Source organism: Lolium rigidum, chromosome 2 (genome assembly GCF_022539505.1).
Source record: "Lolium rigidum isolate FL_2022 chromosome 2, APGP_CSIRO_Lrig_0.1, whole genome shotgun sequence".
Lineage (NCBI taxonomy): Eukaryota > Viridiplantae > Streptophyta > Magnoliopsida > Poales > Poaceae > Lolium > Lolium rigidum.
Window position 1 is genome coordinate 18536428 of NC_061509.1, and position 23266 is coordinate 18559693.

General features: G+C 40.6%; 1 protein-coding gene and 1 long non-coding RNA gene across 2 annotated transcripts; one reads left to right on the top strand and one right to left on the bottom strand.

Annotated features, from left to right (window-relative positions):
* Window positions 1–11182: 11182 nt before the first annotated feature.
* LOC124686041 lies at window positions 11183–14919 on the bottom strand. Its single transcript, XR_006997698.1, has 3 exons — window positions 14824–14919; window positions 11542–11608; window positions 11183–11432 (listed from the first exon to the last, which is right to left on the bottom strand). It is a non-coding gene; the product is annotated as an uncharacterized LOC124686041 (long non-coding RNA).
* A 369-nt stretch (window positions 14920–15288) lies between these two features.
* On the top strand, window positions 15289–19073 carry LOC124691370 (probable ATP synthase 24 kDa subunit, mitochondrial). The gene is made up of 7 exons (XM_047224655.1): window positions 15289–15398; window positions 16053–16155; window positions 16693–16837; window positions 17585–17695; window positions 17858–18004; window positions 18518–18640; window positions 18828–19073. The coding sequence occupies exons 1-7, from the start codon at window positions 15360–15362 to the stop codon at window positions 18889–18891; spliced, it is 732 nt and encodes a 243-aa protein (XP_047080611.1). The 5' UTR covers window positions 15289–15359; the 3' UTR covers window positions 18892–19073.
* The last annotated feature ends 4193 nt before the right edge of the window (window positions 19074–23266 follow it).

Sequence of the window (23266 nt, forward strand, 5' to 3'; positions counted from 1 at the left end):
TGCAAAGGTGAATGATGGAATTTTAAAGGTAGCACTCAAGCAATTTACTTTGGAATGGCGGATAAATACCATGTAGTAGGTAGGTATGGTGGACACAAATGGCATAGTGGTTGGCTCAAGTATTTTGGATGCATGAGAAGTATTCCCTCTCGATACAAGGTTTAGGCTAGCAAGGTTATTTGAAACAAACACAAGGATGAACGGTACAGCAAAACTCACATAAAAGACATATGGTAAACATTATAAGACTCCATACCGTCTTCCTTGTTGTTCAAAACTCAATACTAGATGTTATCTAGACTCTAGAGAAACTAAATATGCAAACCAAATTAGCAAGCTCTAAGTATTTCTTCATTAATGGGTGCAAAGTATATGATGCAAGAGCTTAAACATGAGCACAACAATTGCCAAGTATCACATTATCCAAGACATTATAGCATTTTACTACATGTATCATTTTCCAATTCCAACCATATAACAATTTAACGAAGAAGAAACTTCGCCATGAATACTATGAGTAGAGCCTAAGGACATACTTGTCCATATGCTACAGCGGAGCGTGTCTCTCTCCCATAAAGTGAATGCAAGGATCCATTTTATTCAAACAAAACAAAAACAAAAACAAACCGACGCTCCAAGCAAAGTGCATAAGATGTGACGGAATAAAAATATAGTTTCGAGGGAGGAACCCGATAATGTTGTCGATGAAGAAGGGGATGCCTTGGGCATCCCCAAGCTTAGACGCTTGAGTCTTCTTATAATATGCAGGGGTGAACCACCGGGGCATCCCCAAGCTTAGAGCTTTCACTCTCCTTGATCATATTGCATCATACTCCTCTCTTGATCCTTGAAAACTTCCTCCACACCAAACTCGAAACAACTCATTAGAGGGTTAGTGCATAATAAAAATTCACATGTTCAGAGGTGACACAATCATTCTTAACACTTCTGGACATTGCATAAAGCTACTGGACATTAGTGGATCAAAGAAATTCATCCAACATAGCAAAAGAGGCAATGCGAAATAAAAGACAGAATCTGTCAAAACAGAACAGATCCGTAAAGATGGATTTTATTAGGCCACCAGACTTGCTCAAACGAAAATGCTCAAATTGAATGAAAGTTGCGTACATATCCGAGGATCATGCTCGTAAATTGTCTTAATTTTCTGAGCTACCTACAGGGAGATAGACCCAGATTCGTGACACAGCAAAGAAATCTGGAACTGCGCAGTAATCCAAATCTAGTACTTATTTTTCTATCAAAGACTTTACTTGGCACAACAAAACATAAAACTAAGATAAGGAGAGGTTGCTACAGTAGTAAACAACTTCCAAGACACAAATATAAAACAAAAATACTGGAGTAAAAACATGGGTTGTCTCCCATAAGCGCTTTCTTTAACGCCTTTCGCCTAGGCGCAGTAAAGTGTATCTCAAGTAACATCGAGAGATGAAGCATCAACATCATAATTTGTTCTAATGATAGAATCATAAGGTAACTTCATTCTCTTTCTAGGGAAGTGTTCCATACCTTTCTTGAGAGGAAAATGATATTTAATATTACCTTCCTTCATATCAATAGTAGCACCAACCGTTCGAAGAAAAGGTCTTCCCAATATAATGGGGCAAGATGCATTGCATTCAATATCCAAGACAACAAAATCAACGGGGACAAGGTTATTGTTAACCATAATATGAACATTATCAACTTTCCCCAAAGGTTTCTTTTTAGCATTATCGACGAGATTAACATCCAGATAACAGTTTTTCAATGGTGGCAAGTCAAGCATATCATAGACTTTTTAGGCATAACGTAAATACTTGCACCAAGATCACATAAAGCATTACAATCAAAATCTTTAACTCTCATTTTAATGATGGGCTCCCAACCATCCTCTAGCTTTCTAGGAATAGAAGTTTCAAGTTTTAGTTTTTCTTCTCTAGGTTTTATGAGAGCATTTGTAATATGTTTTGTGAAAGCCAAATTTATAGCGCTAGCATTGGGACTTTTAGCAAGTTTTTGCAAGAACTTTATAACTTCAAAGATGTGGCAATCATCAAAATCTAAATCATTACAATCTAAAGCAATGGGATTATCATCCCCTAGGTTGAAAAAAATTTCAGCAGTTTTATCACAGGCAGTTTCAGCAGTTTTAGCAGCTTCAGGTAATTTTGCGCGCTTTGCACTAGGAGTAGAAGCATTGCCAACACCAATTATTTTACCATTGATAGTAGGAGGTGCAGCAACATGTGAATCATTAGCATTGCTAGTGGTGGTAATAGTCCAAACTTTAGCTACATTTTCCTTTTTAGCTAGTTTTTCATTTTCTTCTCTATCCCACCTAGCACTCAGTTCAGCCATTAATCTTATATTCTCATTAATTCTAACTTGGATGGCATTTGCTGTAGTAACAATTTTATTTTCAATATCCCTATTAGGCATAACTTTCGATTTCAAAAGATCAACATCAGAGGCAAGACTATCAACTCTAGAAACAAGAATATCAATTTTATTGAGTTTTTCCTCAACAGATTTGTTAAAAGCAGTTTGTGTACTAATAAATTCTTTAAGCATGGCTTCAAGTCCAGGGGGTGTATTCCTATTATTGTTGTAAGAATTCCCATAAGAATTAGCATAACCGTTACCATTATTATAAGGATATGGCCTATAGTTATTACTAGAATTGTTCCGATAAGCATTGTTGTTGAAATTACTATTTTTAATGAAGTTTACATCAACATGTTCTTCTTGAGCAACCAATGAAGCTAATGGAACATTATTAGGATCAACATTAGTCCTATCATTCGCAAGCATAGACATAATAGCATCAACCTTATCATTCAAGGAAGAGGATTCTTCAACAGAATTTACCTTCTTACCTTGTGGAGCTCTTTCCGTGTGCCATTCAGAGTAATTAATCATCATATTATCAAGGAGCTTTGTTGCTTCACCAAGTGATGGACATAAAGGTACCTCCAGCAGCTGAATCCAATAAATTCCGCGAAGAAAAATTTAGTCCTGCATAGAAGGTTTGGATGATCATCCAAGTAGTCAGTCCATGGGTTGGGCAATTTTTAACCAGAGATTTCATTCTTTCCCAAGCTTGAGCAACATGTTCATTATCCAATTGTTTAAAATTCATTATGCTACTCCTTAAAGATATAATTTTAGCAGGGGGATAATATCTACCAATAAAAGCATCCTTGCATTTAGTCCAGGAATCAATACTATTCTTAGGCAGAGATAGCAACCAGTCTTTAGCTCTTCCTCTTAATGAGAAAGGAAACAATTTTAATTTTATAATGTCACCATCTACATCTTTATACTTTTGCATTTCACATAGTTCAACAAAATTATTGAGATGGGCAGCAGCATCATCGGAACTAACACCGTGAAAATTGCTCTCGCATAACAAGATTCAAGTAAAGCAGTGTTTAATTTCAAAGAATTCTGCTCGTAGTAGCAGGTGGAGCAATAGGTGTGCATAAGAAATCATTATTATTTGTGCTAGTGAAGTCACACAACTTAGTATTTTCGGGGTTGGCCATTTTAGCAATAGTAAATAAAGCAAACTAGATAAAGTAAATGCAAGTAAACTAATTTTTTTTGTGTTTTTGATATAGCAAACAAAGTAGTAAATAAAATAAAGCAAGACAAAACAAAGTAAAGAGATTGAGAAGTGGAGACTCCCCTTGCAGCGTGTCTTGATCTCCCCGGCAACGGCGCCAGAAAATGTGCTTGATGGCGTGTATTTCACACGTTCGTTGGGCAACCCCAAGAGGAAGGTATGATGCGCACAGCAGCAAGTTTTCCCTCGAAAAGAAACCAAGGTTTATCGAACCAGGAGGAGCCAAGAAGCACGTTGAAGGTTGATGGCGGCGGGATGTAGTGCGGCGCAACACCGGAGATTCCGGCGCCAACGTGGAACCTGCACAACACAACCAAAGTACTTTGCCCCAACGAAACGAGTGAGGTTGTCAATCTCACCGGCTTGCCGTAACAAAGGATTAACCGTATTGTGTGGAAGATGATTGTTTGCAGAGAAAATAGTAAAAACAAGTATTGCAGCAGATTTGTATTTCAGTATTAAAGAATGGACCGGGGTCCACATTTCACTAGAGATGTCTCCCCCATAAGATAAAAGCATGTTGGGTGAACAAATTACAGTCGGGCAATTGACAAATAGAGAGGGCATAACAATGCACATACATGACATGATAAGTATAGTGAGATTTAATTGGGCATTACGACAAAGTACATAGACCGCCATCCAACCGCATCTATGCCTAAAAAGTCCACCTTCAGGTTATCATCCGAACCCCTCCAAGTATTAAGTTGCAAAGCAACGAGACAATTGCATTAAGTATGGTGCGTAATGTAATCAACAACTACATCCTCGGACATAGCGCCAATGTTTTATCCCTAGTGGCAACAACACAACACAACCTTAGAACTTTCGTCACTCGTCCCGGTGTCAATGCAGGCATGAACCCACTATCGAGCATAAATACTCCCTCTTGGAGTTAAAAGCAAAAACTTGGCCGAGCCTCTACTAGTAACGGAGAGCATGCAAGATCATAAACAACACATATGTAATAACTTGATAATTAACATGACATGGTATTCTCTATCCATCGGATCCCGACAAACACAACATATAGAATTACGGATAGATGATCTTGATCATGTTAGGCAGCTCACAAGATCCAACAATGAAGCACAATGAGGAGAAGACATCCATCTAGCTATCGCTATGGACCCATAGTCCAGGGGTGAACTACTCACTCATCACTCCGGAGGCGACCATGGCGGTGTAGAGTCCTCCGGGAGATGAATCCCCTCTCCGGCAGGGTGCCGGAGGAGATCTCCAGAATCCCCCGAGATGGGATCGGCGGCGGCGGCGTCTCCGGAAGGTTTTCCGTATCGTGGTTTTTCGCCTCAGGGGTTTCGCGACGGAGGCTTTAAGTAGGCGGAAGGGCAGAGTCGGGGGCCAGACGAGGGGGCCACACCATAGGGCGGCGCGGGCCCCCCAGGCCGCGCCGCCTTGTGGTGTCGCCACCTCGTGGCCCCACTTCGTATGTTCTTCGGTCTTCCGGAAGCTCCGTGGAAAAATAGGCCCTCGGGTCTTTGTTTCGTCCAATTCCGAGAATATTTCGTTACTAGGATTTCGAAACCAAAAACAGCGAGAAAACGAGAACGGCACTTCGGCATCTTGTTAATAGGTTAGTTCCGTAAAATGCACGAATATGACATAAAGTGTGCATAAAACATGTAGGTATCATCAATAATATGGCATAGAACATAAGAAATTATCGATACGTCGGAGACGTATCATTCACCTATTTCTCTCCACCTCAAGAAGCAAACACTTGTGTGAACTGTGCATTGATTCCTACATACTTGCATATTGCACTTGTTATATTACTTTACATTGACAATATCCATGAGATATACATGTTATAAGTTGAAAACAACCGCTGAAACTTAATCTTCCTTTGTGTTGCTTCAATACCTTTACTTTGATTTATTGCTTTATGAGTTAACTCTTATGCAAGACTTATTGATGCTTGTCTTGAAGTACTATTCATGAAAAGTCTTTGCTTTATGATTCATTTGTTTACTCATGTCATTACCATTGTTTTTGATCGCTGCATTCATTACATATGCTTACAATAGTATGATCAAGGTTATGATGGCATGTCACTCCAGAAATTATCTTTGTTATCGTTTACCTGCTCGGGACGAGCAGGAACTAAGCTTGGGGATGCTGATACGTCTCCGACGTATCGATAATTTCTTATGTTCCATGCTACATTATTGATGATATCTACATGTTTTATACACATTATATGTCGTATTTATGCATTTTCCGGCACTAACCTATTAACAAGATGCCGAAGAGCCGATTCTTGTTTTCTGCTGTTTTTGGTTTCAGAAATCCTAGTAAGGAAATATTCTCGGAATTGGACGAAATCAACGCCCAGGGTCCTGTTTTTGCACGAAGCTTCCAGAAGACCGAGGGGGAAAGGAAGTGCGACCACGAGGCGCCGCCACACTAGGGTGGCGCGGCCCAGGCCTTGGCCGCGCGGCCCTAGCGTGTGGGGCCCTCGTGTGGCCCCCGGCGTTGCCCTTCCGCCTACTTAAAGCCTCCGTCGCGAAACCCCTAGTACCGAGAGCCACGATACGGAAAACCTTACTGAGACGCCGCCGCTGCCAATCCCATCTCGGGGGATTCAGGAGATCGCCTCCAGCACCCTGCCGGAGAGGGGAATCATCTCCCGGAGGACTCTTCATCGCCATGATCGCCTCCGGAGTGATGAGTGAGTAGTTCACCCCTGGACTATGGGTCCATAGCGAGTAGCTAGATGGTCGTCTTCTCCTTATGTGCTTCATTGTTGGATCTTGTGAGCTGCCTAACATGATCAAGATCATCTATCCGTAATGCTATATGTTGTGTTTGTCGGGATCCGATGGATAGAGAATACTATGTTATGGTGATTATCAATCTATTACCTATGTGTTGTTTATGATCTTGCATGCTCTCCGTTATTAGTAGAGGCTCGGCCAAGTTTTTGCTCTTAACTCCAAGAGGGAGTATTTATGCTCGATAGTGGGTTCATGCCTCCATTAAATCCGGGACGAGTGACGTAAAGTTCTAAGGTTGTGGATGTGTTGTTGCCACTAGGGATAAAACATTGATGCTATGTCCAAGGATGTAGTTATTGATTACATTACGCACCACACTTAATGCAATTGTCTGTTGTTTGCAACTTAATACCGGAAGGGGTTCGGATGATAACCTGAAGGTGGACTTTTTAGGCATAGATGCATGCTGGATAGCGGTCTATGTATTTTGTCGTAATGCCCAATTAAATCTCACTATATTTATCATATCATGTATGTGCATTGTCATGCCCTCTCTATTTGTCAATTGCCCGACTGTAATTTGTTCACCCAACATGCTATTTATCTTATGGGAGAGACACCTCTAGTGAACTGTGGACCCCGGTCCTATTCTTTACATCGCATACAATCTACTCGCAATACTTGTTCTTTACTCGTTTTCTCGCAAACAATCATCTTCCACACAATACGGTTAATCCTTTGTTACAGACAAGCCGGTGAGATTGACAACCTCACTGTTTCGTTGGGGCAAAGTACTTTGGTTGTGTTGTGCAGGGTTCCACGTTGGCGCCGGAATCCCTGGTGTTGCGCCGCACTACATCCTACCGCCATCAACCTTCAACGTGCTTCTTGGCTCCTCCTGGTTCGATAAACCTTGGTTTCTTTCTGAGGGAAAACTTGCTACTGTACGCATCATACCTTCCTCTTGGGGTTCCCAACGGACGTGTGTTAATTGCACGCATCAGCAACATGTGAATCATTATCATTACTAGTGGTGGTAATAGTCCAAACTTTAGCTACATTATTCTCTTTAGCAAGTTTTTCGTTTTCTTCTCTTTCCCACCTAGCATGCAATTCAGCCATCAATCTTATATTCTCATTAATTCTAACTTGGATGGCATTTGCTGTAGTAACAATCTTATTATCAATATCCTTATTAGGCATAACTTTCAATTTTAAAAGATCAACATCGAGAGGCAAGTCTATCAACCTTAGAAGCAAGAATATCAATTTTATCAAGCTTTTCCTCAACAGATTTGTTAAAAGCAGTTTGTGTACTAATAAATTCTTTAAGCATGGCTTAAAGACCAGGGGGTACACTCCTATTATTGTTGTAAGAATTCCCATAAGAATTACCATAACCATTACTATTAGCAGAAGGATATGGCCTATAGTTGTTACCAGAATTATTCCTATAAGCATTGTTGTTGAAATTATTATTTTTAATAAAGTTCACATCAACATGTTCTTCTTGGGCAACCAATGAAGCTAAAGGAACATTATTAGGATCAACATTAGATCTACCATTCACAAGCATAGACATAATCACATCAATCTTATCACTCAAGGAAGAGGTTTCTTCAACAGAATTTACCTTCTTACCTTGTGGAGCCCTTTCCGTGTGCCATTCAGAGTAATTTGTCATCATATCATCAAGAAACTTTGTTGCGGCGCCTAGAGTGATGGACATAAAGGTACCTCCAACAGCTGAATCCAATAGGTTCCGCGAAGAAAAATTCAATCCTGCATAGAAGGTTTGGATGATCATCCAAGTAGTTAGTCCATGGGTTGGGCAATTCTTTACCAAAGATTTCATTCTTTCCCACGCTTGAGCAACATGTTCATTATCCAATTGTTTAAAATTCATTATGCTACTTCTCAAAGATATAATTTTAGCAGGAGGATAATATCTACCAATAAAAGCATCCTTACATTTAGTCCATGAATCAATACTATTCTTAGGCAAAGATAGCAACCAATCTTTAGCTCTTCCTCTTAAGGAGAAAGGAAACAATTTCAATTTTATAATATCACCATCTACATCCTTATACTTTTGCATTTCACATAGTTCAACAAAATTATTAAGATGGGCAGCAGCATCATTAGAACTAACACCAGAAAATTGCTCTCTCATGACAAGATTTAGTAAAGCAGGTTTAATTTGAAAGAATTCTGCTGCAGTAGCAGGTGAAGCAATAGGTGTGCATAAGAAATCATTATTATTTGTGCTAGTGAAGTCACACAACTTAGTGTTTTCAGGAGTATTCATTTTAACAGTAGTAAATAAAGCAAACTAGATAAAGTAAATGCAAGTAGCTAATTTTTTTGTATTTTTAATATGGAGAACGCAAACAAGACAGTAAATAAAGTAAAGCTAGCAACTAATTTTTGTGTGTTTTATTTTAGTGCAGCAAACAAAGTAGTAAATAAAATAAAGCAAGACAAAAACAAAGTAAAGAGATTGGAAGTGGAAGACTCCCCTTGCAGCGTGTCTTGATCTCCCCGGCAACGGCGCCAGAAAAAGAGCTTGATGCGTGCAATTAACACATGTCTGTTGGGAACCCAAGAGGAAGGTGTGATGCGTACAGTAGCAAGTTTTCCTCAGTAAGAAACCAAGGTTTATCGAACCAGTAGGAGCCAAGAAGCACGTTGAAGGTTGATGGCGGCGAAATGTAGTGCGGCGCAACACCAGGGATTCCGGCGCCAACGTGGAACCTGCACAACACAATCAAAGTACTTTGCCCCAACGTAACGGTGAGGTTGTCAATCTCACCGGCTTGCTCGTAAACAAAGGATTAATTGTATAGTGTGGAAGATGATGTTTGTTTGCGAAGAGCGAGTAAAGAACAATTGCGGTAGATTGTATTTCGGATGTAAAGAATGGACCGGGGTCCACAGTTCACTAGTGGTGTCTCTCCCATAAGATAAGTAGCATGTTGGGTGAACAAATTACGGTTGGGCAATTGACAAATAAAGAAGGCATAACAATGCACATACATATATCATGATGAGTACTATGAGATTTAATCAGGGCATTACGACAAAGTACATAGACCGCTATCCAGCATGCATCTATGCCTAAATAGTCCACTTTCAGGTTATCATCCGAACCCCTTACGGTATTAAGTTGCAAGCAACAGATAATTGCATTAAGTATGGTGCGTAATGTAATCAACACAAATATCCTTAGACAAAGCATCAATGTTTTATCCCTAGTAGCAACAACACATCCACAACCTTAGAACTTTCTGTCACTGTCCCAGATTCAATGGAGGCATGAATCCACTATCGAGCATAAATACTCCCTCTTGGAGTTACAAGTATCAACTTGGCCAGTGCCTCTACTAGCAACGGAGAGCATGCAAGAACATAGACAACATATATGATAGATTGATAATCAACTTGACATAGTATTCAATATTCACCGGATCCCAACAAACACAATATGTAGCATTACAAATAGATGATCTTGATCATGATAGGCAGCTCACAAGATCTAACATGATAGCACAATGAGGAGAAGACAACCATCTAGCTACTGCTATGGACCCATAGTCCAGGGGTGAACTACTCACACATCGATCCGGAGGCGATCATGGCGATGAAGAGCCCTCCGGGAGGTGATTCCCCTCTCCGGCAGGGTGCCGGAGGCGATCTCCTGAATCCCCCGAGATGGGATTGGCGGCAGCGGCGTCTTTGGAAGGTTTTCCGTATCGTGGCTCTCGGTACAGAGGGTTTCGCGACGAAGGCTTTAAGTAGGCGGAAGGGCGGAGTCGGATGAGTCACGGGGGCCCCACACGCTAGGGCTGCGCGGGCCCCCCTTAGGCCGCGCCGCCCTAGTGTGGCGGCGCCCCGTGGCCCCACTTCGTTTCTCCCTCGGTCTTCTGGAAGCTTCGTGGAAAAATAAGACCCTAGGCGTTAATTTCGTCCAATTCCGAGAATATTTTCTTTGTAGGATTTCTGAAACCAAAAACAGCAGAAAACAAGAATCGGCTCTTCGGCATCTCGTCAATAGGTTAGTGCCGGAAAATACATAATAATGACATATAATGTGTATAAAACATGTGAGTATCATCATAAAAGTAGCATGGAACATAAGAAATTATAGATACGTTTGAGACGTATCACGTCTTCGCATGAGGAGGAAAAGAGAGAGATGCTAACGGGAAGGTAGTTTATAGAGCATGCCAAGGAATAGAAGGCTCACTTTTCATGTTTATGTGTAAGGCTAAAAAAGCTGATGTAACAATAATGGTCTATTTTCAGTCCATGTGTGAGAAAATCCCAGCTCAATTGATCGGTAGTCATAATGGCGATTGGAAAATCCCATGAAGAAAACCGGACTGACAAGAATGAACAATTCGACTTTTTTAAATGTCTTGACCGTCCGAAACGAGGATTTGAAACAGGGGATTAAATGAGTAAATGCATACTAATGAAAGACAAAAATCTAACTTATGTCCAATTGCAAAATCAGCTAGATGATGGTTAGACAGGGGAGGTGCTATGCACCGACCTGGTCGGCAGTGATCCGGTGCCGCACACCCCTCTGGTCGTATGTGGGCTTGGCCCAGTTACAGTGAACCGTTCGGTATTTATTCTTGCTCGATGTTTTCGTGCATTTCCATGTTCCTGTCTGTTGTGTTTAGTCGATGCATTTCCCCTAATGATTTTCGTACTGTTTCGGACTGTTTCATTGAATTTTTTTTTTGCATTAACCAGAAGCTAAAAAGTGAACTGTACTGTTCAACGAAACATTTTTTTTTGCATCAGATATACATGATAAAAGGGAACTGTACTGATTCTTCCCCGTTTGTATAGCACGTAATACACATCAATGAGAAAAAACTGTCAAAATGTGACAAATAGGGACAAAACATTTTTCTGTCTGGGTACACAGAATTCATGTTTATCACTTGGAAACTCGTTTTCGATGCTTTCCTTCCGAATGATCTGTGAATCTCCTTGCCTTGTAGGAGAAGCATTTCCATGCTTGTGTTGTGTTCCTTTCCCTTATGAAATATCTGGGAAAATGAAATAGAGAAAAGAAGAAAAATCTAGATTAATGTTTTTTGAAATGCAAAAGAAATTATATTAATTTCTTTGTACCGCTCAAAAAAATAAGAAACTTACTTTTATGATATATCATCTCTTCCTGCTCGGAGGATGTGAACTTTGGTCAATGAAGAAGGTGTGGAACCTGCGAAAGAGTGAGAAATTTCATTTTACTGTTTACCACAAGTTGGATTGACAATGCATTTCAGAGTCTTCATGTTTCCCATGACGTTCTGGCTGAAGAAGCTCAGGGATTTTCACAGATGAAAATATAAAGTTCAGAGTTACCGAATATACTCTTTTCTATAACTTATGTTTCTATGTGTTCATATTCTTCTTGTGAAGATGGGATGAAAAGTTTCTGAAGATGACACAATTTGACGAGACTGGACTATTTGGGGAACGAAAACAAAGGATGAAAAGTGTCATGAACACTTTACCCGCGGATAACTATAGTGCTCATAACCAGTGCTATAAACTGTTAGAAAGTGGAATAATTTTGCCATCAAATGGACAAGAAAGTGTAGGCTAGTACCAACGAAAAGAAGGTTTAAGGTGTGACATGATGGAAGGGCATAATGAAAACAGGTAAAAAAAGTACTGGTATGTTTAGCAATGAATTGTCTTGATAATGGTATCTCATTCTCATCATACTTGCTTATCACAAGTTGAGTAGAGATTTTTCACGTATGGCTTGAACGTCAAACTTTTTTTTAACATATGCCAAAGAGTGTATAAATTCCATACACGAAAGAAAAAGTCAAATGCTGAAGAATTAAAAGAATATGAAGCTAACATTTGAAAATGATTATACTTCAATTCTGTTGTACCATCTAATGAACTGAATGACAAAAATCCCAGAATCATATTTGCATTAATTGGAAGAATAGAAAATTCCAATAAGCATAAAAAAATAGGAGACAAAATAGAAAGGATTCTTGGCATGAGCAGTTCTACCTTCAACATAAATTAAAGCATGAACGGATTATGGGAATGAACAGTATTCTACATTGAACGAAAAATAAAAGCATGACTGGATTCTTCAAATGAACGGTTTCTACCTTGAACAAAAACAAATTCTTGGAATGAACGGTTTCGAACCTTGAAAAATAATGTAAGCATGAACGGATTCTTGGCATGAGTGGTTTCGTACCTTGAACATAAATGCAAGCATGAACGGATTCTTGGAATGAACTGTTTTCTACCTTGAACAAAAATAAAAGCATGAACGAATTATTGGCATGAACGGTTTTCTATCTTGAACAAAAAATAAAAGCATGATCGGATTCTTGGAATGAACGGTTTCATACCTTGGAAAAGAATCATTAACTGATTCTTTCGCATGAGCGGTGCCTTGAACATAAATAAAAGCTTGCACAGATTTTTTCGGAATGAACGGTTTTCTACCTTGACCATAAAATATAAGCATGAACGAATTCTTCTCATTAATGATTTCCTACCTTGACCTTAAATACAAGAATGAACAGAATCTTGGCATGAACAGTTTTGATAGCTTCAACATTAAATAATGCATGAACAAATTCTTGGCATGAACGGTTTCCTACCTTGACCATAAATACGAGCATGAACGGATCGTTGGCATGAACTATTTTCTACCTTCAACAGAAATAAAAGCATGAACAGATTCTTGAATGAATGGTTTCGAACCGTGAACATAAATGCAAGCATGAACGGCTTTGGTAGCTTGACCATAAAATACGAGCATGAACGGTTTTCAACCTTGAACAAAAAACTAAACCATGAACGTATTCTTGGAATTAAAGGTTTTCTACCTTGAACATAAATTAAAAGCATGAACAGATTCTTGGCATGAGCGGTTTTCTTCCTTGAACAAAAATAAAAGCATGAACGGATTTTTGGAATGAACGGTTTCGTACCTTGAACAAAAATAAAATTATGAATGGATTCTTGGAATGAACGGTTTCATACCTTGAACAAAAATGCAAGCATGAACAGATTCTTGGCATGAACGATTTCGTACAAGGAACATATAAATCCAAGCATGAACGGATTCTTGGCATTAGCGGCTTTCTACCTTGAATATAAATAAAAGCATGCAGATTCTTGGAATGAACGTTTTACCTACCTTGAACAAAAATAAAAGCATGACAGGATTCTTGGAATGAACGGTTTACCTACCTTGAACAAAAATAAAAGCATGAACGATTCTTGGAATGAACGGTTTCGTACCTTAAATAAAAATGCAAAGCATGAACGCATTCTTGGAATTAACGGTTTTCTACCTTGAACATAAATAAACGCATGAACGCAGCTTTTATTTCAATATCCTTTGTCAAGATGAACGGTTTTCTACCTTGAACATAAATAAACGCATGAACGGAGCTTTTATTTCAATATCCGTGCAAAGCATGAACTGATTCTATGTATGAACCGTTTTTTTTTACCTTGAACAAAAATAAAAGCATGAATGGTTTTCTACTTTGAACAGTATCAGGACATGTGAAATGTTTGTGAGATTATTTTTAATAACTAAACCTGTGATAGATGATATAGGAAACAGGGCCACAGAGTTGTACCCAGTACTCAAGTCCGGAATCTGTATCAAGATGTAGCAGTTTGAACAAAACACACACTAACCTATCTACCATAACACAATGAAGTAAAAATCAATAGGCTACACATTGAGCCCTTACTTGCAGCACCTCCTACAGTATCAAACATGGAGATCAAGATGCTAATTTCCCTATGGCATTATATCTGGAGTAACAAAAGTGAAGCAACCAATCTTGCATCGATACATTCTATTTTATTCTAACACAGCTGCAGAAAATATCAAATTTGTACCGTACTACACCTGCAGAATTGCAATGCTCACCCAACCAAATCTGATTGGAATGGCTGAAAGCCTGACATGTTACTCCTCGTTCAATCCAGTAGCACTGCAGTAGTGCCCCTATTACAGTGCGATGGGCTGTCGTGGAATACTTAACTATGCATTTCTATGCTCTCATCCGTGTATGCTAGTACAAATTAAATGCTGGACTAACCAATCACGCCTCCTCACTATATCACAGGCAGCAACAACACCCATTCACCAGGTAAATACCAGAATCGCATTTAGGCTACCGGATCGAACATCTCCAGCACAAATCCTAGCTCTGATTTTCTTAACACGCCTACGAAAAAGTCACACAGGGTACGCAAAAGTCGCCGGGAAGATGCCCTCGTTTCGGCCGGAGATGCATTAGGGCCGAATCGGATCAAAGCACAGCGGTAAACTAACGAAACAACCGAACAAATAGTCCAGTAACGAGACGAAATCGCCTCACAAGAAACACGAATAGACCTCGAGAATTCAGTGCGGGGAGCGAACCGAACCTGAGGCTCCGGACGAAGTGGGATGGAGCGGGGGGCGAGGGGCGCGCGACTCGGCGATCTGATCCGTGCTCCGAGCTCGCAATTTGGAAGTTGGGGAAGCGAAGCGGGCCACGGAGACACCTAAGAACGAAGAAGAACGACGAAGAAAGAAGGGAAAGAAACAGAACACCGAAGCAGGATATGGGCCGGCCCAAACGATACCGGGGGGGTGTGCGGCAAGTCGTATACACCGACCTGGTCGGTGTATAGGATCCGCCGTTAGACAGTCCCTTAATAAAACAATCAGAATGGCTTTTCCTAAAAAAAGTTAGAGAAATAGGAGAAGGCGAGGTAGGTTGGGTCAAGCCCACTGATGGAATATGCTCGCGGCCCACACTGCAAGGCGCTGGACCCACCCACGCACCCGGGGGAGCTTTAAGATCCGACCGCCACGCGCGAGTCCCGTGCGAGATCGGACGGCGGAGAGCGATTCCACAAGTCGCACAAAGCGCAAGGGCGTCCGCCTCCATTTCACCTCCCTCCTCACCGCACCAGCCATGGCGCTCGCCGCTCGCCTCGTCTCCCGCTCCCGTCAGGTTCGCCCGCCCCGCCCATCCTAGCTCCCGTTAGATCTGGTCCGGATCACGCGCGGCCCGCCGCCGGGCTGCCCGCGCAGGATCTCGGTCGCTCCGTTGATGTTTGTTTTGTCAAGTCGTGGATCGTGGCGCTGTCTTGCCGTATTCGGAGGGCGAGAGCGGTGATGGGTAGGTCTCCGAGTGTGATGCGCTCTGATTCGGCCGCGGTTGTCGGATCGATTGGGTTGGGATCAGTGGGAGCGGCTCCGTGAGCACAGGGAATATGCTCGGAGATCGGAGGGGATAGACCAGGGAAATACCTTGTTTCCCGACAACTCCAGTCCAGATCTTTCAGCCCCAATTCTTCATGTTCTTACTTTCCTGTTTTCCAAGCCGTGTATCTCCTGTGCTGAAATGTTGTTCATAGCTTTACCGTCAAATTTGAGGTCGTAATAATGCAGTAGCCAACTTATTCTGGCATACGTTTTGCTAATTCTGCCTAGGAATACTCTACAGCATCTAGTGCAGCGTCAGTGACAGTTAATTCAAAACAAGTTATTAGTCTGTGAAGTTTCAGTTTGGAGCTATCTTTTCGTCAGGACGTTTCGTTTACGATGCCTATCATATTTAGATCGTGTGAATGCTGATCAGCTTGTTGATTATATGTTCTTGTAGCTCTATTCTGCCCAAGCTGCTTTGGCCAATGGAGGCGTCTCTCAACTACGCTCGTATGCCAAGGAGGCAGCTCCAGCTGACCGCCCTCCTGTCAGCGGAGATGGTATGCATCTTAATGTTACTCTGCATTTGTATGAGATTAGCACCACTCCGTACTGTGCAGCGGTGTTAGTTTTGGAGTTTAGTTTCTAATGAGTGTTTATGATTATGTGCATAGTCCAGTACTGTTAGTTCTGGAAAAACTGTCAAATTATAATTTATAACCGTTCTAGTCTGGAACTCTTTTGGTGCGATAGTTTCATACAAGCTTTAGAAATTTTGTAATCTCTACTATTTCCTGGCTTGTTGAACTATTTAATTTGTGAACTGCTTATGCTGCTGCATAATAGAACCTAGTGGCTCTCTTTTGGAGTTAACTTTGGTCTATTCAATATATCTCCTATGACTAAGCTGTACCTTTATGACGGATCAATGAGTGCTTCCCCTTTCCATGAACATGCAAAATATGCTTTCATTTTGAATTTCCGTTAGTTTGTCAGTTTATCATTTATGTTCTTGCTTTATGAAGATTGTAGTCTCAGTACTGCTCTTCTGCTCTTGCTAGATTTAATCCTAATCCCTTTATTTCCATGCTGTATAGACCTATTGAAAGGCATATTCTTCGAGGTAAAGAAGAAGTTCGAGACAGCACTTAGTGTCCTTAAGAAGGAGAAGATCACGATTGATCCAGATGACCCAACAGCAGTTGCTGGTTATGCCCAAGTCATGAGGACTGTACGAGACAAGTAAGAAAATCTATGGGCTTTTGTACTGCATGTATTCATGACTAAACGTCTCACTTTCCTGTTGTCTTCATTTTTGTGTTCTGCTGCACAATGTTCTACTGACTGTGCTTAGGTGCTAGTAAACGTGGATAGGAAATTTCATCATTAAGTACTAAGAGTTGTTACTGTATACCAAATTACCAATCAAGAGTGCTTATTAGGATCCTGAAGAACAATTTGTTGGATACAATCTGGTCCAAGTTCTGCATGAATACAAATCTTAATATGTTCTCATATCTTTATTTTAAAACCTTTGATTCGTCAAACCCTATAGTGCAAGAGTTCTTATTAGGGTCCTGAAGAACAATTTGTTGGATACAATCTAATACAACTCTTAATGTGTATCTCTTTTTTTTAACCTTTGATTCTTCAAACCCTATAGTGCAAGATTACAATATCAGTAGGATGATAAAAGATTCAAGATTTATATTACTTGCTGATAATCTTGCAAAGATACCATTTTTCAGGGTGTAAGATCTATTTCTCGCAAACTAAAGAAGTTTTACGTACACATTTTAATGCGTGTTGATAAGATTTCTTTTTGGAATCAACTTGCTGGGACATAGCCATCTGTAAAAGGAGTTCTGTATGAATGTAGCACCACAAGCAAGCATGCACTTCTCTGCTAAAATTTTCTTAGTTAATCTCACATTCGAGATTGTTGTCAGTGGCCTGATCACCTATTATGCTACCATTATCTAAATGCAGGGCAGGTCTTCTTTCTGATTCTCAGAGAATTAAATATACTATCGAGACTTTCACGAAGGACATCCCTGATGCAAGGACGTACTTGAATACCCTGCAGGAGATCAGGAAAAAGTATGTCGGTTACCTAATCAATAGCCTGTTTTTTTTGAGTGGTCATTGTTTGAGTACATAAAAACATGTAAAAAAATGCTTAATCTTCTTATGAACATTTGTTGGCATTGCAATATTTTTGCAATTAATTTCTTATATAAACTTTTTTTTTCTGTGATAAAGGAGTGGACTTATAGATGAAATTGGTATTGAGGCTTTAATGATGGAAGCTCTGGAGAAGGTTGAAAAAGACATTAAGAAGCCACTTCTGAGGAGCGACAAGAAGAACATGGCTCTCCTTGTTGCTGAGTTTGATAAGATTAACAAAAAGTATGTAAATATGTGTATCTTCCTCTGAACTTGATGGTGTCAATTTTGTTTTAGTTGCAAGATATATCATTGATAGTTTCATATAGATGAATCTTTGCTGACCACTGAATCTCTGATCTTGATAGTGTCAATTTTGTTTCAGTTGATATATCATTAATAGTTTCATATAGATGCATCTTTGCTGATCACTGAATATGGATCGTTCGTATTTTATTAACTTTTAACCCAGACATTGAATGAGACATCATTTCTGGTTTCCCTTGGGAAAAAGAATGCATAAGTCCTATGGTCGATTTGCAATAGTTTTCATGCTGCAATTTTTTTTATAACGATTGCATGTCCAACTGTATATTGTTCCTTATGGTTGGTGGTCTGGATCCATTGCAACAGATGCAGATTTAGTACTATTAAGTCCATGCTAGACATGTTTTATATTATTGAACTATTATCATTTTTAGCCGGAGTAAGGTGTGTTTGCATTTTGGTTCTCTTAACTTCTGGAACTTGAAATAGGCTTGGCATTCGAAAGGAGGATCTTCCCAAGATCGAGGAAGAACTTGAAATGGAAATTGCTAAAAGCGAGCTGTCAGAACTTAAGAAGGAATGTGTTGAAGCCATGGAGGGTCAACTAAAGAGGTATGCTTATTTAACTAATACATCATTATTTCTTGGATTATACCTCAAATCATTCAAGTAAGCTGTTGCCAAGTTTCAACATAATGTAGTCTGCTCATCCGCTTGGTATCACAAAGTTTCATGAAATTTATAGTTTTTGTATCCTTCTATTATAAGATAGCAACTCACTGACATGATTTGCCTCCAGGGAGGAGTTTAAGGACGAGGTAATGCCTGATGTCAGGAAGTTGGACATTAGAAACTTCCTGTAGGTCCTGACTGATGATAATCTGCACGGTGTTTGCAAATGCCGACCGAATCTGTGATTTTTTTTCTTTTCAAGCGACAGCCGATGCTGCAGGCCACACCTAATGGATGTTATTGTTGCTTTTCTGTAATAAAACTGTACTGGAAATACAATGACAGCCAACCATTGAGTTAAGTTACTTGGTTACCTTCTGGCGTTGAGTGTTCTATTTCTTCTTAGGCTTGCAAATGTGAACTTCAAGCTGTTGCTGAATTGTTGCGCTTTGCTGAATATGTGCCTGCTGCTGCTGTTGTATGTAGTAGCCACACCTTATAAATTGTATGGGATGCTCCTTGCCATGTGCTATTTTGCGTTCTCTTGGTTATGTGCCTGGTGCTGCTCTTGCGATGGTTTATAAATGCACTTCTGATTCTCATTAACACGTGAGACCCAGAGTTGTATGACGTTCTCACAGCTGGTTACTGTCCATTACCAATTCCCAGGCTCTGTTTTTCTATGCTGTTCCATTGTGTAGGATGTGACGGCCCGCAATTGGTACTTAAAAAATTAATAATGATTGTCATTGTGTTTTCATATAGGGACATTATATGCCTTATGTTGTTTGATATGTATGCCACTTATCTGATTCCTAAAATGGTAGAACGGGGGCTAGTTTTTTGGTTTAAAGTAGATCATGGTGTTGATGAAATACACTCCATTTTCCCTTTGGATCAAGTAATTTGAAATAAATCCTAGTAGTTTGAAGAAGAGTACAGTTTCTACCTTGATCTTCCAAGTGATTCATGTACCCATCCTTCGCCGTTTACCACAGAAGTCTCTACTATCTAAAAAGGAGGAACTTCCTCCGTTTTCTGCCATCATCTTTCGTCAACCATCGCTAACCCCGCTAATCCCTACCGCTAATCCCGAGCGCGCTCCCTTCCGCGGCGACCACCTCATCGCGCCGCCCCAATGACGCACACCTAGCGTGCTGCCGCAGCAGGCCAGAGCGCCGCCTCTGCTCCTCGTGCCGCCTCGTGCCGCCAGATGCTCCCCCGGGTCGCCGGAGGCGTCACCGCTGCCACCTCGGGAGGCGTCTCGCCGCCGCCGGAACTCTTCCGGCGGCGACGGGGCGCTTGTTCTTCTCTTCTCCCGCTTGGCGGTCCTCCTCATCCTCCATCCTACCAAGTTATCTTCGATCTGGCTGCCACAAACTGCGTCGCCGGCCTCACGATCCGGCCGCCGCCGTCCTGTGTCGCTGGCCTCAAGATCTGTGGCTTCCGTCTTCCTGCATCGCTGGCCTCATGATCTGGCCGCCGCCTTCCTGCGTGGCTATCCTCAAGATCTGGCCGCCGCCTTCCTGCATCGCTGGCCTCAAGATCTGGCCGCCGCCTTCCTGCGTCACGGATTCCCTATCTAGCAGGTCACCGGCCTTCCAATCTGTACACCGGAGCTGGATGCACATGCACGTCCGTGGCAGCAAGCCACCAAGACATACTTGCATGTGGGACTGTATGCATCCTGGCTCGTGCACATACACCATGGCGCTGGGCGCGGTCATGATCGGTGGAAGGCCACGTCCAGACTCCAGAGCACCGCCGCTTGTGCTGTTGCTTACCCGACGTGGGTGTTCCTACCATCAGATGCTTCGTTTTTCTGCAACTCAGACAGGTATATTTCATGAAAATTTAACGCACAACTGCTCGCTTAGTTCCTACTTTTGTATCTACAGGAAAAACATGATGCATATGCCCTTGTAAATGCTAATAGAGGTAAATAGTGAAAATTTGTGGATTGCTAACCGCCAATAGAAGGTTGGATAAAGTTTAATGAAGGAATTCTTCTTTCTTTCCTATCATGGGTGAGGCATCATTGACATTTGCTAGCAACCAGTGGTAAAGTTCTTTTTCCAGCAATCAGAAATCTGTCAACAAATAACGTACATCTTAACAAAGGACCCATTTATGTGAATTTACCTATATAGCTATATATCCTAGCAACTCAATAGTCGTATATCAACTTCAACACTATTAATATGTGGAGATTGTATAAATATTTATTCCATGCTTTAGGGTTGTTGCCCAAGAGAGCTTCTCTTGTGAACCGTTTCAATTGAAACCTTCCAGGTCTATTTTCTGTTGAAACATCTCACTACACACCAAAGTCATGGTCTTTATCAGTGGAATTTGCTTCTATTGGAGATAACAACAGTGAAGAAAAGGTGAGGTTGTCTTTTGAGAGCATTCTCAGATGATATTTGTTTACATTTGTGAGAACATATTGGTGTAGTGAAATATGTGTGCTCAGTTTCTGAAAACAGGGAAACCTAGATGCCATGGATTAAGGAGGAACCAGGGCTACGCCCGGGTGAAATATGTGTGATCAGTTTCTGAGAACATTCTTCTCTAAGTTCTTTCATGCATCACCTACTCTCTTTCAACATGCGCCCGTTTCTTCTCTCTAAGTGCATCAAACCAGCTTAAGATGACTAGATTCATTTTGTATGGAACATTCAAGAATTGTCTTCTGCGGCCTTATGGGACATTCAAGTTCGTTTGCCTGGATCTTATTGCGTGAACTCCTGAAGACATACCTGAAGCTTCAGTAAGAAAATTCCATACTCTAGCAACAACCTTTTTTTCTTGCAACCTGAAACCCTCCGGGGGAACTAGAATTCAGAAGCCATGCATTTCGGTGGAAGAAAATTTCCAGAAGCCAAATTGTGCAGCATCATAGGTAAACGCGCATATCTCATTAGTTTTTCTTCTTTTGAAGCATCCTGAAACCCTCCAGAGTCGCACTATTCTGTTCACAGCATCATATGGCTGTTCACAGTCCGTTGCAATACCATAGATGATTTGAATGGAAACAAATATTGGTTGTCCTTTTTTTGTACTATTGCCATGTGAGAACTGCAGAATTATTTTCAGAATGTGGCGAACTATACCTCCGACATGCTCCGAGAGATACAGTGTCGTTCTTGCACTGCCACTCTGGTGAGTCCACTCACAACCAACATGTTTCCGTCCGATTCCCATTTGGAAGCGCCCAGTGAGTGTTTTCTTGTCTTTGCGATTCATTTGTTTAGAAACCTGATGGTTCATCTAGGATATATGAAATTCTGGACAACCATCTCGATATGACAATGAGAAATGCACAGGCTGAATTTTAATCAAATCAATGTCCAATTCATTTTTGTTGGTACATAAGAGCTATTTGATTCACACTGAAATAACAAAAAAACCCAACATACTGAAACTACAAAATCAGGCCTAAAAGAAGGCCAAAAACTGATGAGCATAGAAGTGTTAAATCGTAATCTTAGTGTGGTCAAACATAGTTTTTTTAATTATATGCCACTGTAGTTTGTAGAAGTGTTAAATCTAATTGCGGCTCTTGGTATCAGGTTTGTCTCAAGTTTGTAGATAAAATTGATTTGGATAAGCGAATAGATAAGATATAAATATTTGTTGTCATGTGACCAGAATATCAAGCACTGCAGTAGTAGTACTTTAAGGTCAGAGTGTATTAAAGGATATATGTATTCATTCAAGAATTGAGATTTTCCTAGAGTATCTTATTTTAGTTGTTTCTTGTTCTATTTTCGGATTCTTGCTATTTCTTGATCTATGTATTTGAAACCATGTGCACGAGAAGCATGCATCTTCTAATGCTATTATGTTTCGAAGTCTCCGGATGTGTTGTGTATATATTTTACATGAACACATATACAAAAGTAGGAAATCATAGACTGATGCAATGATGATCAAGAAGTAGTTTTCTTTTGTAGGTTTTCAAGCATAATCAGCAGCGGGTATGGCAGGGAGGTAAATCCCTTAGGCGACGCTGCCACCGCCATTTGTTATTGTGCGTCAAATGATACTTGATACGTAGGCTCTTTTTCTTGAGGTGGTACATTCACTAGATGGACATCAGACTGGTCATTAGCTAATTATGGCTTCTTGATGCTCATTCAGTTAATTGATGTGTACGGAAGGTACATGTTAATATACCGATGTATGCTTTGATAAGGCTACAAAGTTAACAAATATCTTTGGCTCGCATGTGTAGCAAATGAGACTGTCTTATTTAGCAAATGCTTGATTTATTCTCATAGGGTTTCAAGGGAGAAACTGACTTTGTCTTCTTAAAAGTCTCAGGTAGAGTAGAAGATGATGACGCGGAGAAAGAAAACAAGGGTGCACAAGGGTGCGCCTGTGGTGATCACAAAAGAGGGCCAAGTAAATTGTACCTCAATTTTCTGTGGTGCGGTCTGGAACTTGAAGCCTGTATAACACCAATTTGATTAGTATCTCTATGTATTTTGCTATTATGTAGCATATCATTGACTGAAGTGTGAAACAAAAAGGAGACAAAGCTTGTTGCAAGTCAATGCGAAA

What these genes read in the sequence shown, in the direction of transcription:
- LOC124691370 (XM_047224655.1), top strand. Translation starts at nt 15,360, where the DNA reads ATGGCGCTCGCCGCTCGCCTCGTCTCCCGCTCCCGTCAG. An exon ending in CTGCAGGAGATCAGGAAAAA is followed by an intron (nt 17,696 to 17,857) that starts GTATGTCGGTTA and finishes TCTGTGATAAAG; the next exon opens with GAGTGGACTTATAGATGAAA. An exon ending in ATGGAGGGTCAACTAAAGAG is followed by an intron (nt 18,641 to 18,827) that starts GTATGCTTATTT and finishes ATTTGCCTCCAG; the next exon opens with GGAGGAGTTTAAGGACGAGG.